A 26,395-nucleotide genomic window follows, 5' to 3' on the forward strand; every position below is an offset into this window, starting at 1 on the left:
CATCTTGCATTCAGGTGGTACAGTTTGGACTGTAGGTTCAGACCACAGACTGCATATAAAGTCGATGGCCCAGATTTGCAGTTTTGAACCTGCTCTGCGGTTAGATGATAATCAGTGGGTTCATTCTAATGATGTCCTTGTTATTACTGTACCTAACTGCACAGTGGGGGCAACGCACCACAGGCAATATGCTCACATGTAGAAACAGTGTAATGGCTGCCGACATTGTAAGCGCAGCTTCCCACTAATGTGGGTTAAATATCTGGAACATACTGCAGCCTCATTACTATTCAAGCCACATGCAGCCTCAGACAACTGCCTGCTTCCTTAATATTATCTCCTATTACTGTTCTGCCTGTGAGCATATTAGTGGCTTCTCCAGCTTCTCCTGTGTTGTTGTTTCTGTGCGTGTGTGTGTTCGTGTGCATCTTTTAGGTGTCTGTCAGCTACGGTCCAGTCGTCACCAATGTTGTAATCCCATAAAAGCTGACAATGAGGCAAACCAGCCTTGAAATGACACGCACGCTGAGACATAGTCTGTGTCGGCGCTCGGCTCGAGCTGAGTCCGTGACATGAGAGATGAGAGGAATAACCTATTCAGTGTGCTTTGTCAGTGCCCGTGTTTCATGCAGTATAAAATGGAAAAGATAGGAAGAAGAGATTGGCTTTCTGCAGGCGTACAGTGGGAGTAAGCATCTGTGTGTGTGCCCGAGTGTGTTTTATGGCGAGCTGCATATCCTAGCCGACACATAGTTTGCTCTAGGGGGGAGTTTCTTTGGCTATGTCACATGCTGCACGTGAGTAGCAGAGGTTGGGGGCAGGCATTATGCAAGATACTCTTTAAAAAGAAATACATACACATCCCAGAAGGTGCTGGTTATCCTGCCTGCCACTCCTTCACCGTAGTGTTTAATGGCTTGGGAAATTGCTGTTACCGGTGGGGCCTGGGCAGTACTGAGATACTGGGATGATGAACACCACCTGCTGTGCTTCACTTCAAAATGAACATTTGGAATCCAGGTCCGCAGTGTGCATCTGAAATAATAAACGGGGGAAAAGGAGGCCCTTTTAAGCTTAGACGGGGGGGGGGGGGGGACCATGTTACTGTGTTGTTGTACTTAGATCGTATGAAAAGCCTCTATGTCCTTATATACAGTCTGTGTTTGCACTGCAGTGTAGGCTTACTGCTGTGTGTATGTGAGCAGCATTTCAAGGGCCAGAGTTTGTGGCCTCGAGCAAGTGTTTGGGATGCCGACAGTCTCATGGCCTGATCTTCTTTTGAAGTAAATTATACTTTCCTTAAAAGTTACATGGTTCCAGTTTTTGTCTTTCAGAGGAAGCTGCGGATCCATAGCTAGATCACCCACGGAAAAGGTCAGGTATTCTGCAGGGCCAAATCTGTTAATGTCCCCGAACTCTAGTCTAATGAGTATATAACATATAAATTGGGGAAATCTATATATCTGATTTCTCTTTAATCCGTGAATATTTCAAGACATGCATTCGTGTCCAGGACGTTAATAGTCAATCATTTGTGCAACAATAAGCTTCTGTCCGGCCTCGTGTTGATGGGGATCCCCTCTGAACCCACCCATCCATTCCTCCACCCACTGGTGAAAGCGGGGAAGTTGAAACTGAGCGCACAAGGATCTGCGGACTGCCAGGCCCTGCTTTATTTAAAAAATAAAAAAAATAGAAAGACCCCAGGTCATTTTATTCATTATCGACGTTTACCGTGTACCTCATTTGTTGTCCAGTGAATTATTTATCAAATAAAAATTCTAATATTTATTCCCTGCAAATCATCAGTCTCCCGGCTGAGGAGCGATAAAGGAGTGGGCGGATGGGGGGGGGGGCGCAGTAATCATTTAAGAAATCCCTGGTAGGACGCATGCGTGTGGATTTTGAAGAGCATACGCCATATTGAATTCCCGTAGGAATCGGCTAGCAAATTTTCGAGCTAGCGGTGTAAAAGGGGGCCACTTTATCAATGGTCCTAATTCGGTTTAATGTTCAAACGTGTCTGTTCTCGTAACCCCGGACAGCGTAGCGACCTTTGAAAGGTCCGAGAAGCGGCGCAGGTTCATCACGGGCTCGGAAGTGTTAGGGACTTGTCGGGGGGGTTACCAGAGAAAGAAGTTGAATGGATCCGAGGGTAGCTTGGATTCAGCCCGAACAGAAAGGACCTGCGAACGCCTTATGGATGCACGTCTGGGAGACCTCTCAGGGAGTACGGACTCTCTCCGCTCAGCAGCAGCTCCACAATCAAAACCACAACCAGTGTGTGAATTACGCGGTTTTAAAAAATGTGGCGACCGCCGTGGCTTCGAGCAAGAGCATCTGCAGCAGCAACGGTAACGTTACAGGAAGCCTGAGCAACGGCAGCAGCCATCGTAGCATCACGAACGGCGCTGCACACAGTAGTAGCGGTAACGGCAATGCGATTCCTCCGCTGGGGAGAGCACTGTCCAACAGGAACGTACACAACTCTTTAACCCCGTCGAACATCAGCGAGCCAGGTGAGGGGAAAACTGCGTCCCATAAAACGGGATCTGCCTCGTCGTCTTCGCAGGAATCCGGGACGGACAGTCCCCCCTCCAGCTGCTCACTCGAGAGGACTATGGATAGAAATGTTACCGGGAGTATTAATAATAACGTCGGGGGTGCCAACCTGCTCTTCAACTTGAGAGACAGCATGGACAATAATGTCAACCTTTACCATCACCGTCACCCGCAGGAGCACCAGGCTTTCAAGTTACAGCAGATTTGCGTGAACCAGCATCAGGTTCACCCCTCTGTACCTATTAATCAACCACACAGTCACCACCCGGGCCGAAGGAAAAGTGACAACAAGGCGAGCACTTATGGGATGAATTATTCGATTTCTAACTGCACTAATGGCAATTATGCGAGCACTTGCACGCCCTGGAAGACGAGGGAGTACAGCCCAGGGGTACTCGGGTGAGTGACTTAACCGCATCGCTGATTTGTGGTGAAATAAGCTGTAATAAGTTGACAAACGTCTCCTGACGCTGTCGTCTGTTTGGCAATATAAACAGTATAGTTATATATTATACTCTTGTTTTGCAATGCAGTTGGATTATGGCGGTACACTGAGTACTGGAGAGTAAGCTGGACATTTTTCTTCTTGCCGTTGGCTGATTAGCTAACCGTTACAGCTGCGTAAAGGCAGCCGCAGACGGCCAGAAAAAGACCGGAAGTGCCGTGATTTGGTATTCAGAAGGTTAAACTGGGCCGTTACCGAACACGATAATTCCAGCAAGCTGTCGAGCCCAACTATTAAGTAAAGCAATAAAATGTATTCTGAAGTGTTGAATAATGTGTTGGCGTGAAGCGAGTTTGAGTAGATTTTCTTAATGGTTTATTTATTTAGAAGGTGCCGACCGGATACGCTGCTTTTAAATGTAGTCCGTTAGTTAGCCTAAACGAGGAGCCTAAAGCTAATTTACCCAACGGTTTCCTATGCAGGCTGGACTTAACGGGAAAAACTGTTTAAAACAGAATTACAACCTTTTTATTCCTCCAGTGAAATGTAATTACACAGAACTAGAAATTAAATATGATAATCTATTTACAACATTTTTTTTTGTTGACGAGGTTGAAACCAGCTTAATTTGAACGATATGGACAACTGCACTTAACCTGTTAGCAATCTGCTGTGGTGAATCCGAAAAGTAATCTGGCAATCTGACAGTGAGCGTGGGAGGTGAAACCTGCGAGATTAATTCTCAATATTGACTGTTTTAAACATAATTCGATACAATTTGTGGGGGAAAGGACTAGTTATGTGCAAGGTACGTGCTTTAGTTCAGAATTAATTACCTTTGTGCCCAAGTTAATTTGGGTTCACTCCCTATTTGCAGAGATCTGCCAATATGACATAACATACAGGGTGGATCCCAGAGTACTGAAGTATGATTAAAATCAGTTTCCAGGAACTCGCTTTAGCCACAGATTAGCTATATTTTCTTAGTATTGAGTTCACCTAAAATTAATGTCTATAAATGGTAAATAAGGGTTGTTTAAATTTGCAATATCTGCATTGTTGGTGTAATAAAAACACTAACTGAATAGCTTTTGATTTTCAAGTATAACTGAGCACTAACCGAAGCCCTCCTGAAACAAATGAGCGAAGAATTTCTGAATGTGTTGCAGGAATTTGTGATATTTGTAATGGCTGCTTGCACCCATCTGGGACTCTTCTGTAACAACGAAACAGTGTTTGTCACGAAAGCAGTTCCACATGCGTGATGCAGAGTTTCCCAATTGCAGTGAAATCTAAGTGAGCTGAGAAATTTGAAGTTGTTAATGAATGTTTTCTTCTGAAACCACAGTGAATTTCATCTTGTAATTCGTGGTTCTACAAGTTTTCTGACACAAGTTTCAGCGTGTGTGCCGACTAGTGTTTCTTTGGTTTGCCTTCAGGGGTGCCCTTTAAAGTTCTGCACAGAGAGGGAGTTTCACTACAAACTGGAACAGTGTGAACATAAAAATACTTGTATGTTGTGGTGGAGTGTTTACTGTAAGATTGCTTGTCAGGGATGGCTCTGGTAATAGCTATTATTCTAACTGTGGGCTGTGTGGAGTGTAATCGTTGGACGGTTAGCATGGATACATGCTGGACTGACTGGTTTGCTGACAGAGTTTTCACCAAGGAGTGGGCCCATGGGGCTGAGTGCATTTTCTTCAGGGCTCTGGTAATTGATTGTGACAGTCCCCCCCCCCCCCCCCCTTCTGTATTTCACACTGGCATCGTGGCATGCATTCCTAGGAGAAAAAAAAATGAATGGGTCAAACAGACTTCCTCTGTTCGAAGGCATTTAACTGGTCAGAAATCTGTACATTATGTGTGCCCTGCTGTCAAACACAAATCCATATCAACAACGGGCCTGGGAGACTCCCAGGCCTACTCTGGCCCTCCAGTGTTTTGCTTAAACCTTGGTCAATTTCCACTCAAAACCTCAGGTGTGTGTTGTGCCGTTGTCTTTCCGTAAGCCAAATGTATTCAGTGAAGATGAGTATTCTGCAAAGCATAGCTCCTCTGCACGTTGACCACTTTAGTTCAGGCTTATTTTTGGCCTGGTGGTTACAATATGGGGCAGGGCTACAGTTAGCCGAATCTATGATGGTTAAATTGGTACTGATCTAAGAGACTTCTCATAAAGGCATAGAAAAACTTATGTTTTGTCTTTTTAACAAAAACCAAATATATCAAATTATTTCAGTTTGACTGTTACTGAAGCAGGCAGGTTTAGTAACGTGGTTTTACAAAGTTGCAATTTCAAAATATATTTATGCATTTTCAGACTTCACAATTAGACCAGATTTCCTAATTGAGTTTTCCATTATCACAGTATTGGGAATCTTCCAGTCAAATCCAATATTTATCTCCATTTTCCCAAGAAATCTGTTTAATATGCTGAAATAACAGCTGTAGCTTCTTGATCAAACGAGGGCACCAGTTCAAAATAAGACTGTTTGAAGTTTGTTATTACTATGATCTGAAACAGGGATGCAATGATTTTGAAATGACAACAGATCAATAAAATAACAAAGTAACATCTACGCAGCTTTTTTTTTTTTAATTTTTTTTTTTAGTTTTTTTATTTAAAAGAAGGAATCTTAAAATTTTTGCGACACAGCCAATTACAGGTGGTCAGATCAGTCTAAATGACCCAACCCCAACACTGGTATTGGATTGATACTAGTGGAATAGGATTGATCGTTTGTTTGTATTCTCCGAGTTCAGTATGTAGCCCACTGAACTGTGTTAACGTTTTACTTTTGGGGGAAATGTAAGAAACCCCCTCAAAAATCTCAAACATCCACTATGAAAAATTAAAATGTTCAGTTTACAAATTATTGATAATTAATCTCATAAGTCATGACACAGTGTTCTCCACTGCATAAGCCGTTTGATGCACTAAACGTATCAGTGTCTGCAATATGGCTGCATTTCCTCGGTATTGGATCATAACAAAATTTGCAGTATCGCACAGCACCACAGCTGATGCATATGGGCCAGCGACACTGGTTAATGGCATTTTATTTTCCAGTATGTTGATATCAGTCAACAGGGTCACTGCTAGCTAATGGATTCCTAATTTAAAGTGGGCCCATGCTAGTCTAATGTGCCGTCAGCGATTTCAAATAAAATTTGCCTAGATGTCCAAAGAACATAATATGCAACTGTTAAATGTAACTCTTACTCCACTGGAATATTACCCATTTTAATCACTTTAACAATATAATATAAAACTTACTGTCTGAAAATACTTGGAGACCTAAAATTCTTTTCTCATTGTCTCACATATGTAATGCTTCAATGATAGAAACGTTAAACAAAGTTTGAGGTCAGTTTATGTACCTCTGTGATCTGAAAGCTTGGCCTCAGATGGTTTTAAACACACTATTTTTTTTCTACTCCTGGCTCTCTATGATGTCAGTGAGAGCAGATATCCCCAATATGGTCATCTCCCAGCCCTCCCACCTGCTGTTCAAACCTTCTGTTCACCCTTCACCAGAGCATGAACTGGGGACCAGTGTAAGATGATTAAGGATTATATTGATGTGTGAATTGTGAAAAGCTAATCTGGAGTCTGAGAATAAGAATACAAAGCTGGAACTGAGTATAAGTCCCCTTACATGGCAGCTTATTTGGGATAATGCGCTTTCTCAAATGACACTGTGGTGCAGAGAAGAAGCATTACTCGTGATCTGGTTTTACCGGGATGTTACAGAGTGATGCTTTTTTTGGGGGTGGGGGCTGTCATCAATCACTTGTAGAGTTGAGGTTCATTAGCAACAGCTGATACAATCCACCACCTGCCGCATTTGTCATATTAAACACTGAACATGACGATCAGTACCTGCTAAAATGAGAAGCCACTTCCTGAAGGTTTTGAACCCTGTGACACTCTTGCAAGTCGAAGTTCATTTTCATTAGGGAAGCTTTCATTAGTGCTGTAACACTACCAGGCTGAGGTGCATATTCATTACACCTTGAGATCTGCTTGTGGCATCGATTATGTTTTAATAAGCTGTTGCAGTGTTTCTCAGTTTGCAGTGTCCATGTAATCATGAGCTTTGTTAGTACATGTATACATCGGCAGTAGCAGTGTGAACCTTTCCAGAGCAGTGACCACGTAGTTGGATTATTTTTAGTTCATTCTTGTACTTAACCCTTATTTGTCCTTTTGTCCAGACTCCACGAAGAGGTGATGGATTTCTACAAATACATATCTCCTCGGCCGGAGGAGGCAGCTATGAGGAAGGAGGTGGTGAACCGGATAGAGGTGGTCATCAAGGAGCTGTGGCCTACTGTTGATGTATGTTACGCATGCACACGCACACATGTTTGTTTGGATCAGCATAAATCAGAGACTTCACTGATATCCTGTCAGTGTTCCTAAATCATAGCTGAAACTATCAAATGTTTCAATACAGTACAGTGTCTCTCCCCCCCCCCCCCCCCCCCCCCTTTTATTTTTTATTTTTATTTTTTTTAAATAATTATTATTTTATTTTTTCTTTCTCTGTCTGGGAAAAAGACGCTACCTTTGATCTTTTTGGGCCGCAGCTGGCAGTCTTTGAAACTAACCTGGATCCACAGCAGGTGGAGCACCAACTGTTTGTTTTTTAACTGTGCACATCTATGCATACCAGCCTTGCTCTCACTACACCCTCCTTTAACAGCTGTACATTTTAATTCAATGATTTTATTATTTAAAGGAACATGCTTAAATTTTGAAAATTCAGCTAGTGCTTTTTAAAAACTATTTATTTTTGACTGAATAATTTCATTAGGCTACAACCCTTAAAAATGAGCTTAAATTAGGCACAAACATTTCAAAAACTATAAAGACAAAATGTATTAATATGACATTTGAAATATCACTGGACAAGAGATGACATCAGTTATTGCGATCAGGAAGTGTGATTGGGCGTGAGAGATTAGTCAGCTCGGATGTTTTTTGGCCAGGTTTAGTGACTTAATTACCTGGCAGCGTCACAGGACCGTAGGTGTGCACGTCCAAGTTTCAGTCTGGCACATGTCACCCCTCCTCCTGTTAAACCGCAAGCTAACAAACAGACTCCTAGTTTTAATTTTCTAAATAACAGACAGACGTGAGATTGGCATCGATCTCTTTTGACCAAACTGTTCCTCTTTAACAAAAGTACTATGTGTCAGACCCAACAAAAACTGACCTCATACTACCACTGTTTTGTAGTTTCCTTAGAAGGAATGAGAACATAATTAACTAACTGGAAAGCAGTTATGAGACACTCTTTAAAACAGAAAAATTAGTGTCTGTACTCGCACTTGAGAGGTGTAGAAATGGTGATGGAGGATCTTGCAGCTGGTTGAGAAGAGTACAGCGAGGCGCGGTTGATGCACCGCCTCTCTCGTTGCTTAATCATGTAAAACACGCGCAGCAGTGATTTGTTGGCTGCCAGTCTTCACCACTTCTGCTGTGAGCCACATTGTCAGGTAAATGGATCAAGCCTCAGATTGTCCCAGCCTCCCTTTTCATTTCCATGTATTTACCCTGGCCTGTCGTGGTGCTTTTGCCTTGATGGAAAAGGAAATGACTCCGCTTCCTTTGGAGAGCATTCACTTGCAGCCCTCAAGCACAGCATTTTTGTTCTTTGCTATTGTGTACTTAATTTGGCAGCGTACTTAACTTGGCAGTGTTTACAGTCTCTGAAGTAGGGAGCCGGAAATGCCTAAGTCCTGGTCGTTTGCAAACATTTGAACTGGATATATACAGCACCACCGCAAATGAGCTAGAAGTGTAGTTGTTGCAAGTTGCCAAGCCCTTTATGGTTAAAATGTGATGTGAAGAGCTGTAACACGTCAGCTTGTATGCCATGAATGACAGTGATTTCGGTCATTTTCACACTTCTGTAACCATGTTTTACCAGGTCCAAATATATGGCAGCTTCAGCACAGGGCTGTACCTTCCAACAAGGTAAGAGCAGGATTTAAATTTATTCAGTTTTTAAATAGCCAACTTAATTTTGTTTCTGATTTGTTTTGCTGCGAGGTCATTTAAATTTTAGGACTAATGTTTGTTTAAATTAGTTCATGTATGTTTTTTGCCCTTAGTGATATTGACCTGATGGTGACTGGGAAGTGGGAGCGCCCGCCACTGCAAGAGCTTGAACAAGCTCTTCGCAAGCATGAAGTTGCCGACCCTAACTCCATTAAAGTGCTGGACAAGGCTACAGTAAGTAGAGACAAGCAGGTCGTGCTTCTCCACTCTGTGCCTGTGTGCACCTATAGCATGTCATTGCATTTGGGCCATCACACTGGAGCACAGCTGATTTATTGGTGGGACAATACTATCAGCCAATATTGGCTATTTTCTGCGTTCAAAGCGGCCAGCAACTGATCCTTTATTGCAGCTGGTTGAGAAGACTTTAACGAGTTATTGGCTGGTATTTCTTAAAAAAAACAAAACAAAGAAAAACTAACACTTGACGGTGAAAAATGCTTTCTAATATATTAGTCCAAACTATCCCATAGGTTTAGTTGGATACCTGTTAGTCGAGTCGCACTGATTTATTGTTGGACCATAGATTGGCGACTTGCAAATCTAACTGTATTGTAGGGCTGCTCAATTAATCGAATTTTAATCACGATTACGATCTGGGCTTTCAACGATCATTAAAAATGACTGAGCCGATTATTAGCCCCTCCCTCATTTATCCGCGACACCTTAAAGGCCGGTCCGTGAAAATATTGTCGGGCATAAACCGGTCCGTGGCGCAAAAAAGGTTGGAGACCGCTGATTAAGAGGACCCGAGGGAAGCTCGGAAAGCTAAGCAGAAGTTATTTGGAGAGTGACTGCCGTTGGTTGAAAAGAGAGTTTAAAAAAAAAAAAAACTTCAGTGGTGTTGCACACTATTTTATATTATTTTTTTAAAGTCATTGTTAACCCTTTAAAGCCGGTCAGAGCTGCATGCTCCGTTTTGCGTAACTATTTTTAAATCCCTGTAGAACCTGAACCGTGTAAGCTAGCGCAATAATTTGTTTTGCATATGAAACCGGAGGAGTTGTACTTACATCTGATGCCATCAGCTTGTCCTCGGTCACGGTTTCGTTCCACATATAGCTTTGCAAAAATTGCATAAAAAGCGCTTGCAGGAACAAAAACATAATATTCCAGAAACAGGCTTTGCCGTTCCTGTCAGCTGTTCGTAACACTTCCCACAGTGAAATGATGCACATGCTGTTTTCTTTGCAAATTTGCATCATAGGATTGTTTTTTGTTTTTCCTGCAGTATATAAAAATTGCTGTATCTCCAAAATAAAACTATGAAGACACTCAAAATAAATTACCTGTGGTGGGAAACTATTTTTTGCAACTTTATTGTATTTAAAGTTTTGAGGGATAAACCTCTTAAATTTCTCCAAGTAGAAATATATGTAAACAAAACAAAAGCGATTTTCAATTTTTTTTTGTAGTTTATTGCACTTTTTTGCAATTTATGTAATTACTATGCACTTAATGCATACATATTATTAAAATATGGGCTATAACAGTTGAATTGATGTATAGCAACTTGAAATAATATAAAAAATAATATAAGCTCTGGTGGACTTGGTTCTATAGTAGGTCTTAAAGGGTTAAATAAATATTGTCAAATAATCGTGATCTCAATTTCAGTGAAAATAATCGTGATTATCATTTTTGCCATAATCGAGCAGCCCTACTGTATTGCCATTCACAGTGGCTGCTAAATGAAAAGCATGGTTTGTTGACACGATATCTGCAATTTCCTGGTTAGCAACAGAGTCCAGAGTAGCATAAAAGAGTATTTGAAGAAAATGGAAAACATAAATGAAACTCATAATAAACTTGATGGAAATCTGTTTTGTGGGCCTCAAAAAAAATCAGTTGTCAAATACGTCACATTGTTAAATCACCTGCTGTATCAGCTGGGCTCTACATGACATCTGTATCTTTATAGCTCAGTATTTTCTACAAAAGAAACTTGTGAAATGTTTCTACAGAAACAGACGGATTAATAAAGACAATTCAGAAAATTAACATAAATGTCAAAATTAAAAACTGCTTATTTCTCAGTAAGGAACTACATGATAAATTTCCACCCTGTGTATAAAATAGTAATTGATTGCTTTGGCCTAATGATAAAATGATAGTTCTTCACACTAACTAATAAATGCTTGTAGCTCCAGTAAAGAGAAATCAAGAGGAGAGCTGGAAGAAATCCAGGCAAACAAAATTTGCCACCAAAAAGCTCTTGTGCACTTCCAGTGCCCAGAAGTATAAAGCTTTGACTTATTCCCTTTAATGTCCACTTTAACCTGTGAGACACCGTCAGTGTCGTCCATCTGTTTGCCTCACAGGTGACACATTTCCTGAGTTGTGGTGGACTTTCTGTCAATTTCTTTCTTGATTAATAGTCTGCTGTTTTTTGGAAACCACTATGATGCGAACGCTGAAGTGCGTACTTTGTCTGCTCTTGTTCACCCAAAATGAAAACTTGCCGTCATCTGTTCAGCCGAGGTCAGTCATACTTTACTTATCGACTCATTTCGGTTCCACAGCAACTTCCCTTCATTGTGTCAAAGCCATCACTCTGCAGCTCGGGCTAATGTGTGCACCTACTTCGGAGGTGTTTATAGCTCCTATCCTGCAGGGATACATTTGAAAACAGCAACTCAGTGGCCCGCACAGTCGTCGTGTGGGCTGTGCACACAACCAGGCAAGCGACCACAGGCTTCAGTGCCTTCTTGACTGACATGATAATAAGTAGTTAATGGCTGAGTTTTCATTTTTGGATTAGCTTTTATTTCTAAAAGCTTGTCATTTGGGACAGTTGTTCCTTTTTCCCCCCCTTTGTGTTCCAGGACACAGTGAGCATGTTTTTACAGAAAGATCAAATCAAATCACTTTTATTGTCACATCACATGTGCAGGTACACTGGCACAGCACATGCGAGTGAAATTCTTGTGTGCGAGCCCCACAAGCAACAGAGATGACTGTAGTGTTTGTTGAGCCATTTCACTTCATCTTTCAGGTGCCAATCATCAAGCTGACCGACCAGAGGACTGACGTCAAGGTGGACATCAGTTTTAACGTAGAGACTGGAGTCAAGGCTGCAAGCTTCATTAAAGGCTACATGAAGGTGAGAGGTGCCTTCAGCGCTGGAGATTTTACATGGTTGGCGATACAGACGGGGTATTACTTCATATATGTTTGTGTGTCAGAAAGATTACACACAAAACTAAGCCGTTTTTCATCAAATTTGACGGAGAGCTGGAAGTTAGAACCCATGCCATTTTGGTTTAAACCAGATCACTGTCCCTAAAACTGCAAATTAGATCAACGGCTTTGGTTGAAGATGCATTTGTGATTTGCGGACAGAGCTGGGATTCTGAAGCAAAAACACATGAAAGTCACTGGAAACTGTTTGACCTTTCTTTGATGATCACCCCTCCATCTTAAAGCACTCTCACAGGGCTTCGCTGGCTGTGGATGTTTCTCCTATTTTTGCAGTAGCACAAATAACTACCCCACTCACACACTTCACCAGTCTGCTGCCTGGTTGTGGGCGCTGGCTTTATGGAGCTAGGAGTGGCCATGTTTGGTGTAGTGATGGACTGACAAGTTGTTAGCTAAATGAATTAGCTCACAGCAAGGCATATTATTTGCTGTTTTTAACATGGGGACTTGCATTGCTGCTGCTTACTTATGAGCAATGTGTTAAATCGTACCAGGCACAGAGGGGGGGACTTAGTTATTTCCTATAATTTGTTGTCTAAAGTCAAACTTCATGGCTATGTGTAGTTCTGGTACTGCTTTCTTTGTTGACTTAGACCAGAAGGCAACAGTGCACAGTAGAAGGAGTACACTCAGATGGAGGAAGAGAGCAGGAAAAGGTCATGTTTTCATATTTGAATTAAAAAAAAAAACACTGGAGGAGTCACATAATTGCTGTCTTGCAGTGAGGTGGAAATTGGAAATTCCCTCTTTGAATATAGCTTACCCAGCAGTTTAAACCATTACTCTTTACTTCACTCCAATCTTGTACCGGCTCATCTCATGTCCAAAGTGAAGCTGGAACAGAACCAGCAACATCGCTCCGTCAAGCCCCCATTTAACTCTGTCAGAGTCTGTGTCCTGCTGAAGCTCTTGTTGCTAAATCTGCACAGCAGAGGTGAGTTTCGCACAGAAATTCCTGCTCGAGTTTGATCCATGCCCACTTTAGTCACAGTTTTAGGAACTAATGCGGGAAAGGAATTCCAGGTGCCGCTGCTGCCGCGAGCTATCAGATTTTGTTGGGGCTTTTGTTTGCTGCCGTGGTTGCATGTTGGAACGGCGATCGCTGGGAATGCACGTCACAGCGAGAAAGCCTGCTGTTGACAACCACAAACTACACCAACCCAGAGAGCTGATGTTGTGAACATGTGGGTGTGACAGACTCGGTGCAGTCTTGTCATTGAAAGGTCACCTCAGAGTTGATTTTCACATGGTGGCCAGTAGGGGTGCAACGATACTCGTATCGATATTGAACCGTTCGATACAGTGCTTTCGGTTTGGTACGCATATGTATCGAACAATACAAAATTTTTCATTTATTTTATCAACTTTCCTTCTGACGATGCTGTCTGTGTTGAGCGCTCAGTGGATCTGAGGGCTTGCAATATCGCTAGCCCGACGTCCCGGGGCTAGCGATTTTTTTTCTGTCGCGCTACCAAAATCTATCTCTGCCCTGCCCGTCGGCCTATCGTAGGAAGGAAAAATATATGTCAATGCTTTTGCATTCTTTCAGAAATGTAGCTGGGTAATTATGTCATTGGCATCGGTGAGCCACTGTCAATATGTGACATATTGAAATCGCGTTTGAATTTGCGCTTGTTTTTTGCTTTCACTTTGCAATCGCGCGAACTGTGTATAGAGAGCGACAGCACTGATTGGTGAGTGATGATAATTTGTGCACCAATTCCTCTGACATCGTCTTATTAATCGTTAGCTTACTATGCAAACATGACAAGTGAAATCTCCCGCAGCTTAAACATGTGAGAGGTTGATCGCGCAGAGAATCGCTGACTGTTATGTGAGTGCATGTGTAAAAGTAGCAGGATATATATTTTAGTTCTGCTGAGCCAAATAAGACAGGTCAGGGTGAAGAAGTGACATCCAAAGAAAAGCTTACCACAAAACGGAAAAGTTATGACAAATCAGACTATAAGGCAAAAAGAAAGTGCAGCTTTATGGTTTCATGGACAAAAGAATTTCTGTGGCTGCAATATGACGAGCTAAATAACCAGGGCTGCACATAAGTGGTCCGCAGGTGCGCATTCGCTGTCAAAATAAAAAACACGCACAAGATAAGAAGTTGCAACGCGTGCTTGCGTACATAAGATTTTCAGGAGGAGGACAGACATTTGTTTAGAACTCTTAAAGATGTCGAAGAAGCTCCTTTAAGCAATTACTGTGATGTTCCTCCACCCCCAAAGAAATGTCAGGAGTCCGAACCACAAAAGCGTATTCTCGGAAAAGTAGTTGCAGGAGGTGAGCTGGCTTCAAACAAATGATGAACGCACAGAGATGTGGTGCAGAATGTGCCGTGAAAATTTAATAAATGACAAATTAAAAAGGCATGAACGTTTTTTTGTTTTTTTTTGTTTTTTGTTTTTTTTGTATCGAAAAAATATCGAACCGAACCGTGAATTTTGTGTATCGTTGCACCCCTAGTGGCCAGGTGCCTCAGTGCATCCCGCAGTCTTGTTCTTACTCCTTAAAAGGATATTTGAAAAGTTGACAGCGCTCTGCTGCTCCACTGGCACAGATACACACATTCTGCCAGGAGCTTGTGCTGCCTTTTCAATTGGAAAATCAAAAAACAGGTCCCTCTGGATTATCACACGCAGCTCATATTGATAGCTTTTTAGAAAGTTTGGCCCAGTTGGCAGCTTGACAGTTGGAAGTCGGGGTTGTAACAATTCGTACATTGAACGACTGAAAGTTTCTGTATTTAGCTTCGTTGACTTGCTAATAAAACATTACTTTCAGTAGTAATTAGGGCTGCACAATTTTGCATAAAATGAGAATCACGATTTTTTTTTTTTTTTTTTTTTTTTTGGCTTAGAATTGAGATCACGATTTTCTCACGATTCTCTTTTCCAGTATAAATATTTATTGCACTTATTAACTGCACATCAACTTCGTAACAGTTGAGACTGAACATAAAAACAATAAATCAAGGTTCTTTATTTGTCACATGCATAGTTATACAAGTATAACACACAGTGAAATGTAGCCTGACACGCTCCTCGACATGTGCAAAAATTGGGGGGGTGGGGTGGGGGTGTAGAGGAAGAACTATATATATATATATATATATATATATATACATACACACATACATACACACACACACACACACACAGGGTGAATGTGCAGTAGTAGCAGCAAGCAGGTGAATTCTGTACATTAATATGAATAGACATCTGACTATTTTACAGGATAGACAATATAAGCATATTTAAAGTTAAAGGAATTGAAATGTGCATTGTGCCTTGGTTTAGAGTGTCTGGAAGAGAGTCCTGTCTCAGTCAATTATAGATGATGTGAGAGGGCGGGTGTGTGTGTTTAGGGCACGGATGGCTTGGGGATAGAAGCTCCTCTTGAGTCTCTCTGTCCTTGCCCGGAAGATGCGGAACCTTCTACCAGATTGCAGAAGTTGGAACAGTTTGTTGCCAGGATGGGACGGGTCCTTCAGTATCTGCGCTGCTCTAGTCCGGCATCTCCTGGTGTAGGTGTCCTGAAGCGGGGGGAGAGCAATCCTGCAGCAGCGTTCTGCTGTACGGATCACTCTCTGGAGAGCTTTTTGGTCCTTCACACAGCTGTTCCCGAACCACGATGTCATGTTCTGTGTGAGGATGCTCTCCACAGCGCCTGTATAGAAAATCCTGAGGATCTTTGGAGAGACCCTGAACTTCCTCAGTTGTCGTAGGTGATACAGGCGCTGCCTAGCCTACATCAAAATAAATCAAATAAACATAAAAACAAAAAATGCGGTACAGTCGTCGTCTTTTTTTCTTTTCTTTTTTCTTTTTTTTTTTCTTTTAAATCATTGTCATTTGGAAATGAGATCGCACATAAGTATGAATCGAGATCGAGATTTTTTTTTTTCCTAACGATTAATCATGCAGCCCTAGTAGTAATCGTCTCTGTGTGCCTGCAGTGACTGTATAAGGATATCTGCTATTCTCAAATCAAATCACTTGGATCACTCAAATCATACAAAGCCAAGAACAAAAACGGGAAATAAAAAATTGACCATCCAAATTTTTAACAATATTTATGATGAATATAAGGAAAAGCATTATATAAGACACTTCTTATTTAAAGTTGACTTATTGATTTGTTGGATTCATTTGGGCTTGTGTTCTAAGTGTTTTTTGTTTTTGTTTTTTTTGGGTGGTTTCTGAATCGAGTTAGTTTACAAGATTAAACTGCGTCACGTTCAAAGTTGTTCACCGTCGCTTTGGATCAAAGCACCAGCCTGTCCCTGAGTCATGAATTACGCTGTTCTTTAGACAAAGATTCACACCCTTAATGAGATAATGATTGACGTGCTAGTCAGCCGCATCATTTCATCTCTTTACTTATAATGTAGTCTAGTCTCGTTTCTGACTCACAGTTCTACATATATCTCATTAGAAACCCTCTTTCTCCTGAGTGATTTATGTAGCTGGAGCCCAAGTCAATTTGTTTTTATCTGCGTTTACTCTTAAGATGCTGCGCTCTGGTGTTTTCTTACTTAATCTATAGTTTGAATCAGGCATTTTCATTCCACATCTGTCCCTTTTGCTTTTGCTTTCAGAAGTATCCAGTGCTGCCTTACCTGATCTTCGTGCTGAAGCAGTTTCTGCTGCAGAGGGATCTAAACGAAGTCTTCACCGGGGGCATCAGCTCCTACAGTCTCATCCTCATGGTCATCAGTTTCCTACAGGTACAGGGATGTCATGTCACAACAGTTGAAGCGGCTTATGTTGTAGTAGTGCTGCTTGATAATATCGTGTGCGTATGTATGTATTTATAGTGGCATAAGCAGAAGTAGTTTATTAGCTGTTGTAGGACAACATAAAATCGAATCTTTATTAGTGAAGCAGTTGTCTCAAATACACCCTAATCCAGTCTCTTTCCTTTCTCTTCAGCTCCATCCTCGTATCGATCCCACCAACCCCAGTGAGAACCTGGGAGTGTTACTCATCGAGTTCTTTGAGTTGTATGGCCGTAATTTCAACTACTTGAAAACAGGGATTCGCATTAAAAATGGAGGCGCATACATAGCCAAAGAGGAGATTATGAAGGGCATGACAAATGGATACAGGCCATCCATGCTCTACATAGAGGACCCTCTACTTCCAGGTGTGTGTGAAATACCATCTGTCTCTAAACAAATAAGACTTTAAGCTACATTTTCAGGTTGGCATTTATGATCCAAAGAGAGGTCATCAGTGTGTCATACTATGTTTGATTTTAATTTTTAGTATCATTTGGTCTTCGTCTTAAGACTGGCACAGCAGCTAAATGTTTAAACCAATTACCGGTACTGTAAAGGTTTAAACCTGGATGATTTGTTTAAAACAATAAAATGATTTTTAAAGATGCTGTATATATGTAAAACGGACATAAAATACAAACATTTGGAAAACTTTTTGAATACTTTAAGATATTTTTGCTATTGAAAGCTACACTTAGCCAGTTGGCTTTAATTTAGCTATGCTATGTTACTCTGGTAGTAGTTTGCAGTGTTAGATGATAAAGTAGCTTGAAAATAAAATGTTAATTCACTATCCTGATCAGCCCAGGGAGTGTATTAACTGGCCTTATGTTACTAAGCTGGATAGCTCACAGTGTTGGAGCTTAGCTTATATCTGTGTTAGAAGGCATGCTAGCATTAACCAGAACAGAGCTAGCTTATAGTCTAATTATATTCTCCAAATGAAATGAAAGTCAGTCAAGAAAATACCCTGCTGATGTTATCCCAAGTTTGTCCTTGTCTTGAATCATCTACGCATTTGGCCAGAAGGGGCTTTTTTTTTTTTTTTTTTTTTTTTTTTCTGGTTAGCATTGGCTAACAGTATACTACTCGCTAATTTAGACAATTTGCTAAATACCCACTAAAGCAGCTAGCTAGTGTGTACTCTTTGGGGAGAGTGCCATCTATTTTCGGTTTTGTCTTGTGTTGAGAGCTGATATTTGCTGGCTTTAGTGATTAGTGTTCTCCTTTGGCTAACGTTAGCTTATTGGGCTGCAGGGAAGCTGAAGAAAAGCGTTGAGGCATTTAGTGTAGGGCCCAAATATCCCATTTCGCATTTCACTCACTGACGGTTTATTTTTTTTAAAGCTTGTATTATACAAAATGCTGCATAGTGCACTTTTAATCACATGTATTTTTATATAGCTCACTCCAATACTCTGTCCATTGTGTGTTGAATAATACATTTTAAGATCAGTCATGCTTTGCACATTTTGCAATTAAGTAACAAGTAGTCTAACAGCCACTAACAATTTTAGAAAATGTAAAACTTGGTTAAAACCGGTTAAATTGGTCTTTTTTTTAAATTTTCCTCTCTTGTTTCCCCTCCACCTTGTAGGTAATGACGTGGGAAGGGGTTCCTACGGTGCCATGCAAGTCAAGGAGGTGTTTAATTATGCTTTCATTGTCCTGAGTCATGCTGTCTCCCCGCTTGCACAGTCATATCCCAACAAAGACTGTGAAAGGTTAGAATCAAAGCTATTTAAAAGTAATACTGACACCTTAGATAAGAGAAGAGCTTTTTTATTTAAATGTTTCTATCTTGTCCCTGCAGCACATTGGGGAGGATAATCAGGTTGACCAAGGAAGTGATCGACTACAGGGAATGGATCGTTAAGAAGTGGGGGGGCAGAGATTTGGTGCGACCGGACAACAGAGGTACAAATCATTGGGTTTCAAAACAAAATAGATGCAGTTTTCCCATTGATGCTATTAAATTGTCTCATTAAGCATCAGCTTTTTTTTTTTTTTTTTTTTAAAGCATGATATATATTCTTACCACTAATCCTATTTCTTTAGTGTCGCCTCCCAAAAAGCCTGTGTCGGAGCAAGAGAACTGTGTGCTGGGAGGTGGTGTTGGGTCAGATGAGCAGCAAAGGGATTCGGTGTCACCCCACAGCGCGGACTCTCCCATGTCCATCTCCAGCCCCCAGCAGCACTCGTCCGCCTCATCAGTGTCCTCACTGTCTGGGTCTGATAACGTAAGAAACCCCATGCAGGACGAGTAACAATGCACACGCTGCTTGTATTTCTGATGTAGTTCTTGAAAAATACCAAACAGTTTCTTCTGATTATGCACTTGACATCCAGCATAAAAGGATAATGTTGCCACACACATGACATAACTACATGCCTCTTATCCTTCTCATGGTAGTACAGCTTAATTTACTGTCATTTTATTCTAGTATTCAGATGGAAATCTGTTGGTTTTTTTTGTTTTTTAAACAATGTCCTCTGCTTTGATCCATCAGGACTCTGATTCAGCGTTGCCATGTCCCCTCCCTCCACCAACCCTGCCAGCTTACCCGCCTTTCCCACCACTCGGCCTAGCTTTAACTCCAGGCCTCAACATGAGCACCGGCAAACCTGGCATGGGGGGACACCATCTGCTCATGCCTCCAGGTTCCCAGGTAGGCACGCAGCCGTGGCGACAAGCAGCAGTGATTGCCTGAATTAGCCTGAATTTTACATGTAAAATGGGATTATATGGTGGTTAAAATTTGGACTACAAATGAAGCATATTAAATCAGTAGGGTAGAGAACAAGACATAAAATGTGCAGGTTTTTGCAGATTTTTATTGCAGTATTCGATTAAAAAAAACTAAACTACTAGATTTCCAATTTAAATTCTGCCTCTCTTTCCCCAGGCTCGCGTCTCACTGCCCGGTGGTCTAGCAATGCACTCCATGCCTGGCAGACAGGTGTGTATAGACACCGGGCTCCCCCCCTTCTTCCACATGCACCCCCCAGCCCATGCTCATGCCCCTGCCCCTTCCAGCCCCCAGCCTCCGCCCAGTCCCCACTCCAGCCACACACATAAGGTAGGCGCTGGATGCCACAACCACACTCAAATGCACTACTGAGACAACCTTGTCTCCCACACAGGGTTTCCACTCTGTCATTTCATTTCTTGTCTCTCTTCAGCGTCTTCATCCTATGTCACGTTTGTTATTTCTCATTTTATGCTGTCATTATTCTGTACAGGTTACATAAAAAATTCAATTGCTATTTGCGTTCCAATAACTAATGACATTGCTGCAGCTGTGATAGTGCTTAAAAACTGGTGATTTTCTTGTGCCCGCCTTTATGCTAAACCAAGCTAGCTTTCACCCATATGCACCGCATTGGTCGCTGCTGTTTATTGTAATGATTGGTCAATGTGGCCGCTGCATTACCCAGAGGGAGCCACGCCTCCTAATGCATGCACCATGAAGAGGTTTGGTTTTGATACAAATGCCAGACATCTATTTATGGAAATTAGTTTTCCATACCACATGCATAATATATCTAAAAAATCTGCAGCTGGCTTTTCATATGTTTTGGTGACGTTTAAAAAGTGGTGAGTGCTTTAAAAAACCGACTGCGAAATGTAAAAACTGAAGAGTTTACTTCAGCATTGAAATGACTCGTCTGTCCAATCCTGTGAGTCTTTATCGTTTGGAAACGTTCAATCAAAGAAGAGCACAAATAATACTGTGCGCTTTTTTTTGTTTGTTTGTTTGTTTGTTTGTTTTGTTTTTTTATTTTGTTTTGGGGGTTTTTCCCCCATATTTGTCACACTTAAATGTTTCAGATAACTGGAGTATTAAAGGGGAAAAACCCATCCAAACCTACCTAACATTATGTGGAAAAATGAATTTAGTTTCACTAGCCACACTCAGGTCTGATTACTGCACGACCTGATGAATCAAGATATCACTTAAAACATATCCTGTGTAACAAAGTGAAGTAGGCTAAACGATCTTAACAGGCAACATATCATCATGCCGTGAACTAAAGAAACTCAAAGGATGAAACGTGGAGTCGTTGCCGTCTATTATTTTGGGAAAGGTCACAAAGACATTTCCAAAGCTTTGTGAATCCAGCCAATTAACTGTCGACAAATGAAGAGAACTTGAAACACTGAACTTTTCCAGAATTGGCTGGTGTGCCAAAAAATAGTCTAAGAGCCTCAAAAACTCATCTAGGAGGTCTCAAAAGAACCCAGAACAACAAATACAGAACTGCTGGCCTTACTTGCCTCAGTAAGAGTTCCTTAGGAAAAACAAACGCTGCCAACTAAAAAAACAAAAACGTTTGTCCCACATTTTTGAAAATATTCTGTGGACTGACGAGACAAAAGTTTAACTTTTTGTAAAGTTTGAGCCCATCAAACATCAGCTGTGGAACTAACACAGAATGTTATAGAAAAGATCATCATTGCAACAATCAAAACATGATGGTGCTAATGGTGTGATGGTCTGCAGCTGCTTTACAGCTTCAGGACCTGGATGACTTGTTTTAACTGAGCACCATGAACTCTAGAAAATCCAGAAAAATGTCCAACCATCAGTTTGTCTTCTGAAGCTTAAACACACTGGGGTTATAACCAGTTTTTTTTTTTTTTTTTTAATGGTTTTGGAGTGGACTAGTCTAAGTCCAGACTTCAGTCTGATTGAGATGCTTTAGCGTGTCCTTAAACAGGCCAGTCATGGTGGAAAACCCTCCAATATGTCTGAATTTAATCCTGGAAAGAAGAGTGGGCCAAATATTATGTTTCTGTCTAATAAAAAAATTTATTTGATCTGAATCATGTGCATGTGACAAATATGCAAAACAAAAGAAACCAAGAAGGGGGCAAAGACTTCTTCACAGCAGTGGCAGCTTGTATATCGGTTCCTGCCTTCTAGCTCCAGCGTGCATTTATTTCTGTGTTGTGGTTTTGCTCATGTTTAAACACAGAGCAACCACAAAGACAAGTCCGCACACAAATCTGTTGGGATCACAGCCTTGATCCTTTTCCCTCAGTCTTCTTCTCGTCTCCATCTCTCTTCAGAACGGAGCCAAGTTCAACGGGAAGGGCTTCCACAATCCGCCACTGGTCAACAACGCTGTTATGGCTAACCGTGGATACGCGCAGCATCACCGCAACACTTGGCGACGCAGGAAGAGGGACAGCCTGCCGGTTAGCCTGAGCAGATAGAAACCTCTCCTCGCCGTTTCCTCTGTCTCCTCTCCGACTGCATGCCGTGGCTCTTCGTTCGTCTTGAAGGAGGATGGACAGGCAGACAAGAGGACCAGAGACCAGCAGTTTTTACTCCGAGGGCTCCTCAACATGGAACAGCAGCCCTCAGCTCTGCATCTTCCTCCTCTCTGTACCTTCCCTCCCCTTTTTCTTTTCTTTTTTTTGCATGACTTTAATTCCATTTTTTTTCAGTATTGTCTTCCTTCTCTGCGTTCAGGTCGGTTTACTTTTTTGGAACTTGGCATTGACAGTATTGCTAAGCTCACTTGACCTCATCTCGACCCTTGCAGCCAAGCTGCCCACGGTTTCCTTTTTACAGTTAATACACTTAAAAACAAACGTTTTTTTCTCCATTTTGTGCAATAATGTTATTTTTCTTTTTGAAACTAAAGTAAGAGCTTATTTAATTTCGTGTGTGTGTATATGTAAAGGCATTTTTATACTGTTATTTTATTTTTGTAGAGTTTTAAATTTTGTTTACGAAACCTTTCCCCAGGCAGCATCTCTAAAGTGTGCGTGTGTGTGCGCATCTCTCCATCAGGTTGAGATGGACCCAGGTTGAAATGACCCCTCCCCCCTCTTCTTCTCTCCTCTTTAAATGTGGTCTGCTCAAGGGAAGCCGTATCAGAAAAGCATCATCTTGGCATTTCTGATCATTTCTCTTCACATGTTTTCTGAAAATGGGCGAGGTGGGCAACAAAAGGGGGAAAAAAATTCCCTATGGAAGTTTTGTTCCTCGCTCCAGTTTTTCTAAGGCATGCTGAGGGGAAGTTGAGGGAATGAAACTCTGCCCTGGGATATCCTTGAAGCACAGGGAGAGGCTCAAGTTTTGTGGCCACCTGAGGATTGTGTGACTGCGCGTATCTGTTTGCGTCTCTTACGGGAATGTGTCGTTGTCTCATTTTGTCGTTTGGGGAGAGAAGGCTGGCAAAAGAAGGCTGGCCTGATAGCTTTGTCTTGGCCATATCTCTCTCCGCCCGGAGGATTTTCAGCCTGTTTTGTTTAGGCTTTGTGTTCATTTTTTCTTTTAAAGTTGTTGTTGTTGTTAATATTTTTTGTAGGAGCATTGGGGGCCACGAAGGCAACAGCTTATCTGACTTGAATTAGAAGATCAAGAATGGCGGGCAGAAAGTCACTGAGCTGTGTCAGAGGGGGCGTGGCTGTGGAAAATCTGATCCCAGGGCTGAGGTCAGCTCTCGCCCGCAGCTGTAAATTAGCACAGACCAACACTTTAGATGCTCAGCGATAAGGTTTCTCTCCTTTTTTTGTGGTCCTGGACAAAGGAGGAGGGAGCGAGGGTGGGGGCGTGGGGGGTTTCTTCCTGAACCAAGGACCCTGAGTGAAGGGAATTATATTTTGATTCCATTAAGGAATCTTGTGTGTATTCGATTGCCAGGTACTTCCGCTAATTGTTTGCAATGCCTTTCTTTGTGTTTACTCGGGGTGTGTATGTGTGTGTGTACCACGTTTTCCTGCGAGCACACCGCGCCACACAAATACACACGCTGTCGAAGGCTGTGACTCGCCCAGAAACACTACACATGCCGGTGTTATTACTATGCAAGTGGATTCTTCTAATTATTGTGTCAATTCTTGTATTTTATTTTTGGGGTTATTTTTTTCCCATTGACAAAAAAAGCAAAAAAAAATGTATCCCAAAAAAAAAAAAAAAAAAAAACACTCACTGCTTGTTGGACTAGAGTGATGTTACTGACTGTCAGACTTCTCAAGCCAACACATGTAAACTCTAGCCCCCATCCCCTGACCCCCACCCGTGCCACAACTCCCTTGTGTTTGTATGAAGGCCATAATGTGTTTTAGACCCAGTATTTCTGCATCTTGTCAGTCAAATGTAAGGAACAAGGGGGATGTTAATGTCAGTGGTCGGGTCTGAGTCTGTGTAGTGTGTGACATAGTGAAACGTGTGTGAGAAAGACTCGTGACTCGCCACCACAGTTGAATTTTTCTTTTTCTTTGGTAATCGTACGCCCGACCGTTCACGAACGAGCGCCACCCACAGAGCGACTTGCTCTCTGCAGGTGCTCTTCGCAAAGGGCCAAAGTGTCCGTCAACAATTCCTGACTTTTTCTTACTTGCACGCATTCACTGCTGTTGCACTGTTTTGTTTTGGGGTTTTTTTTGTTTTGTTTTTTGTTGTTGAACCATGGCAGCTCGGATCTGTCGGTCAGAACTGCACAGCAGGTTTGCTGTTTTGGCCGATAGGTCACAGGGCAGAGCTGATTACGAGCTAATCATAACCTCCAGCTTACAAATTCCTTTCATACTTAATAAATTTGACCAGAAAAATCAAAATCATTGACCAATGGAAAGGGTGAGAAGTTCTTGATGTTTTCTGGCGTATACACTCTCACCCTATTATTCCCTATTACATTTTTTTTTTTTTTTTTCATAGATAATTTTCCGTCTGTAGGGTAATAATCAGAATTGAACATTCAGCACTGACTTTCATGCAGTTGTAGGCCAATAGTAATTTGATAACAAGAGGAATGACGTTACCCTTTCAAACTGAGATTCTTACAGCCGCGTTTTGCTTCTAGAGCTCAGAACCAGCAATGATTTGAGACAAAAAAAATTAAATTGGGGATCGAAAGCTGTTGGCTCTGTTAGAGTTGCCTGCAATCTTAACAGCAAAGACTGACATGCAGTATCCAAGGAAGTCTATGGAATAAAGAATTGTGCATCTCAGCGGTCCGGTGTAGCCAACTCACCCTGTCTACTTTCCTTTGTTCCTTTTTCCTCACCAGAGGGTCAAAACAATTAGGTCAAAGCTTCAGTTGCGCTCTTCCACATTGTCCTGACTTCTCCCGATGGTTTTAAAAGTGAGGCGGAAAAGGAAGCGAGGAGAGTTGGATACTTGACTTGGACCGCTGAGATTTTGCCATACACATGTACATGTAGATGCAATGTAATATTAACACCCCCCCTCTTCATTGCAATACAATGAGGGATTTTAAACTGGTGGCTGCTGTTCAGAGAAAGATGGCAGCCCCTCAGTGTCCTGGCTGATTCATGTGAGCAGTGACCCTCGAAATGGACACCAGTGGCCAGAGGGAACCACTGCCCAGCTTTTCTTTTTTTCTTTTTGTTCTTTTTGACATTTTTATGTAAATATTTTTTTTCTATTTTATTTTTTAATAAACATTTTAAAACTGCCAGTCTGTGTGTGGGTTTGTCTATTTGATTTAAGTGTGAGTGACGGAGTCACACAAGCCTAGGAACTGGTTTGCAACCACCAGTTGCTAAGAAAACATAAATATTCCTCGATTTCTGCGAGTTTTCGAGTGGTTGCTGGGAGAAATTGGTTGAAAAGGTCACGCCTGGATTGAGTGGAAGATGTCTGCAAACACTAAATAATTGCAAAGTGGTAGTGAACCTGAAAAGTGCTACGTACACAGTCTATAGTGACCATTTGCCTTCCAAGTAAAAGTTGCCCCTTTTGAAACTGGTTTCTGCTGTAAGGCATAATTTGATTTTGAAGTCAAAATAAGTTTCCTGTTTTGTACTTTAAGTTTCTCTCCCTCTTTGTTAGTGAGTATATGCAGACAGGTCATCAAGCGCCTCAATTTGCTATTGACCAAAGCAGTCACAAGGTTTTTGGTGTAGCATCCTCTTTGTAACAGATTTCAGTGACAGCCAGCAACCAGTCTCTAACTGGTGGAGAACGGGGATCTTTCCAGGACCTTCCCATGGTGTTCCTGACACATTTATAGACCTGTGCAACTGAGGCCTAAGGTGATGGTGTAAAGAGATTACTCCATGTTTCACAAGGTGGTAAGAGCTATCTACAAAGTAACCCATTTGTAGCACCGTGGCAACCGTACAGTCTTTGGTTTGTGACTTGTGATTGACAATGACTTATTAGCCAATAAGCGAATGATTTCATAGCACAGAATATGAAACATGGTATGACCTACATTTACTAAACAGACTTTATTTTCATTCAATATTCCTTCAAACGAATGACTGAGCCCCGAAGCTCAGCAGAATAATGTTTACAGAGATAAAGTTGGAAAGCCAATTTCCCATAAACTTGTACAGGAC

At 41.6% G+C, this 26,395-nt stretch overlaps 1 protein-coding gene across 2 annotated transcripts; it reads left to right on the top strand.

Annotated features, from left to right (window-relative positions):
• Positions 1-1,914: 1,914 nt before the first annotated feature.
• On the top strand, positions 1,915-22,353 carry tent4a (terminal nucleotidyltransferase 4A). Of its 2 annotated transcripts, none has more exons than XM_026156965.2 (13): positions 1,915-2,961; positions 7,226-7,349; positions 8,947-8,993; positions 9,131-9,251; positions 12,073-12,180; positions 16,888-17,016; positions 17,222-17,435; positions 18,668-18,794; positions 18,884-18,987; positions 19,129-19,310; positions 19,581-19,739; positions 19,977-20,150; positions 22,145-22,353. In XM_026156965.2, exons 1-13 carry the CDS (start codon positions 2,144-2,146, stop codon positions 22,289-22,291), a joined length of 2,454 nt encoding a protein of 817 aa, XP_026012750.1. In that variant the 5' UTR covers positions 1,915-2,143; the 3' UTR covers positions 22,292-22,353. The 2 variants fall into 2 exon arrangements, with proteins under 2 accessions (XP_026012750.1, XP_026012751.1); XM_026156966.2 differs by having other exon boundaries at positions 19,977-20,030.
• The last annotated feature ends 4,042 nt before the right edge of the window (positions 22,354-26,395 follow it).

The sequence above is a fragment of the Astatotilapia calliptera genome, chromosome 22, assembly GCF_964374335.1.
Source record: "Astatotilapia calliptera chromosome 22, fAstCal68.1, whole genome shotgun sequence".
Classification (NCBI taxonomy): domain Eukaryota; kingdom Metazoa; phylum Chordata; class Actinopteri; order Cichliformes; family Cichlidae; genus Astatotilapia; species Astatotilapia calliptera.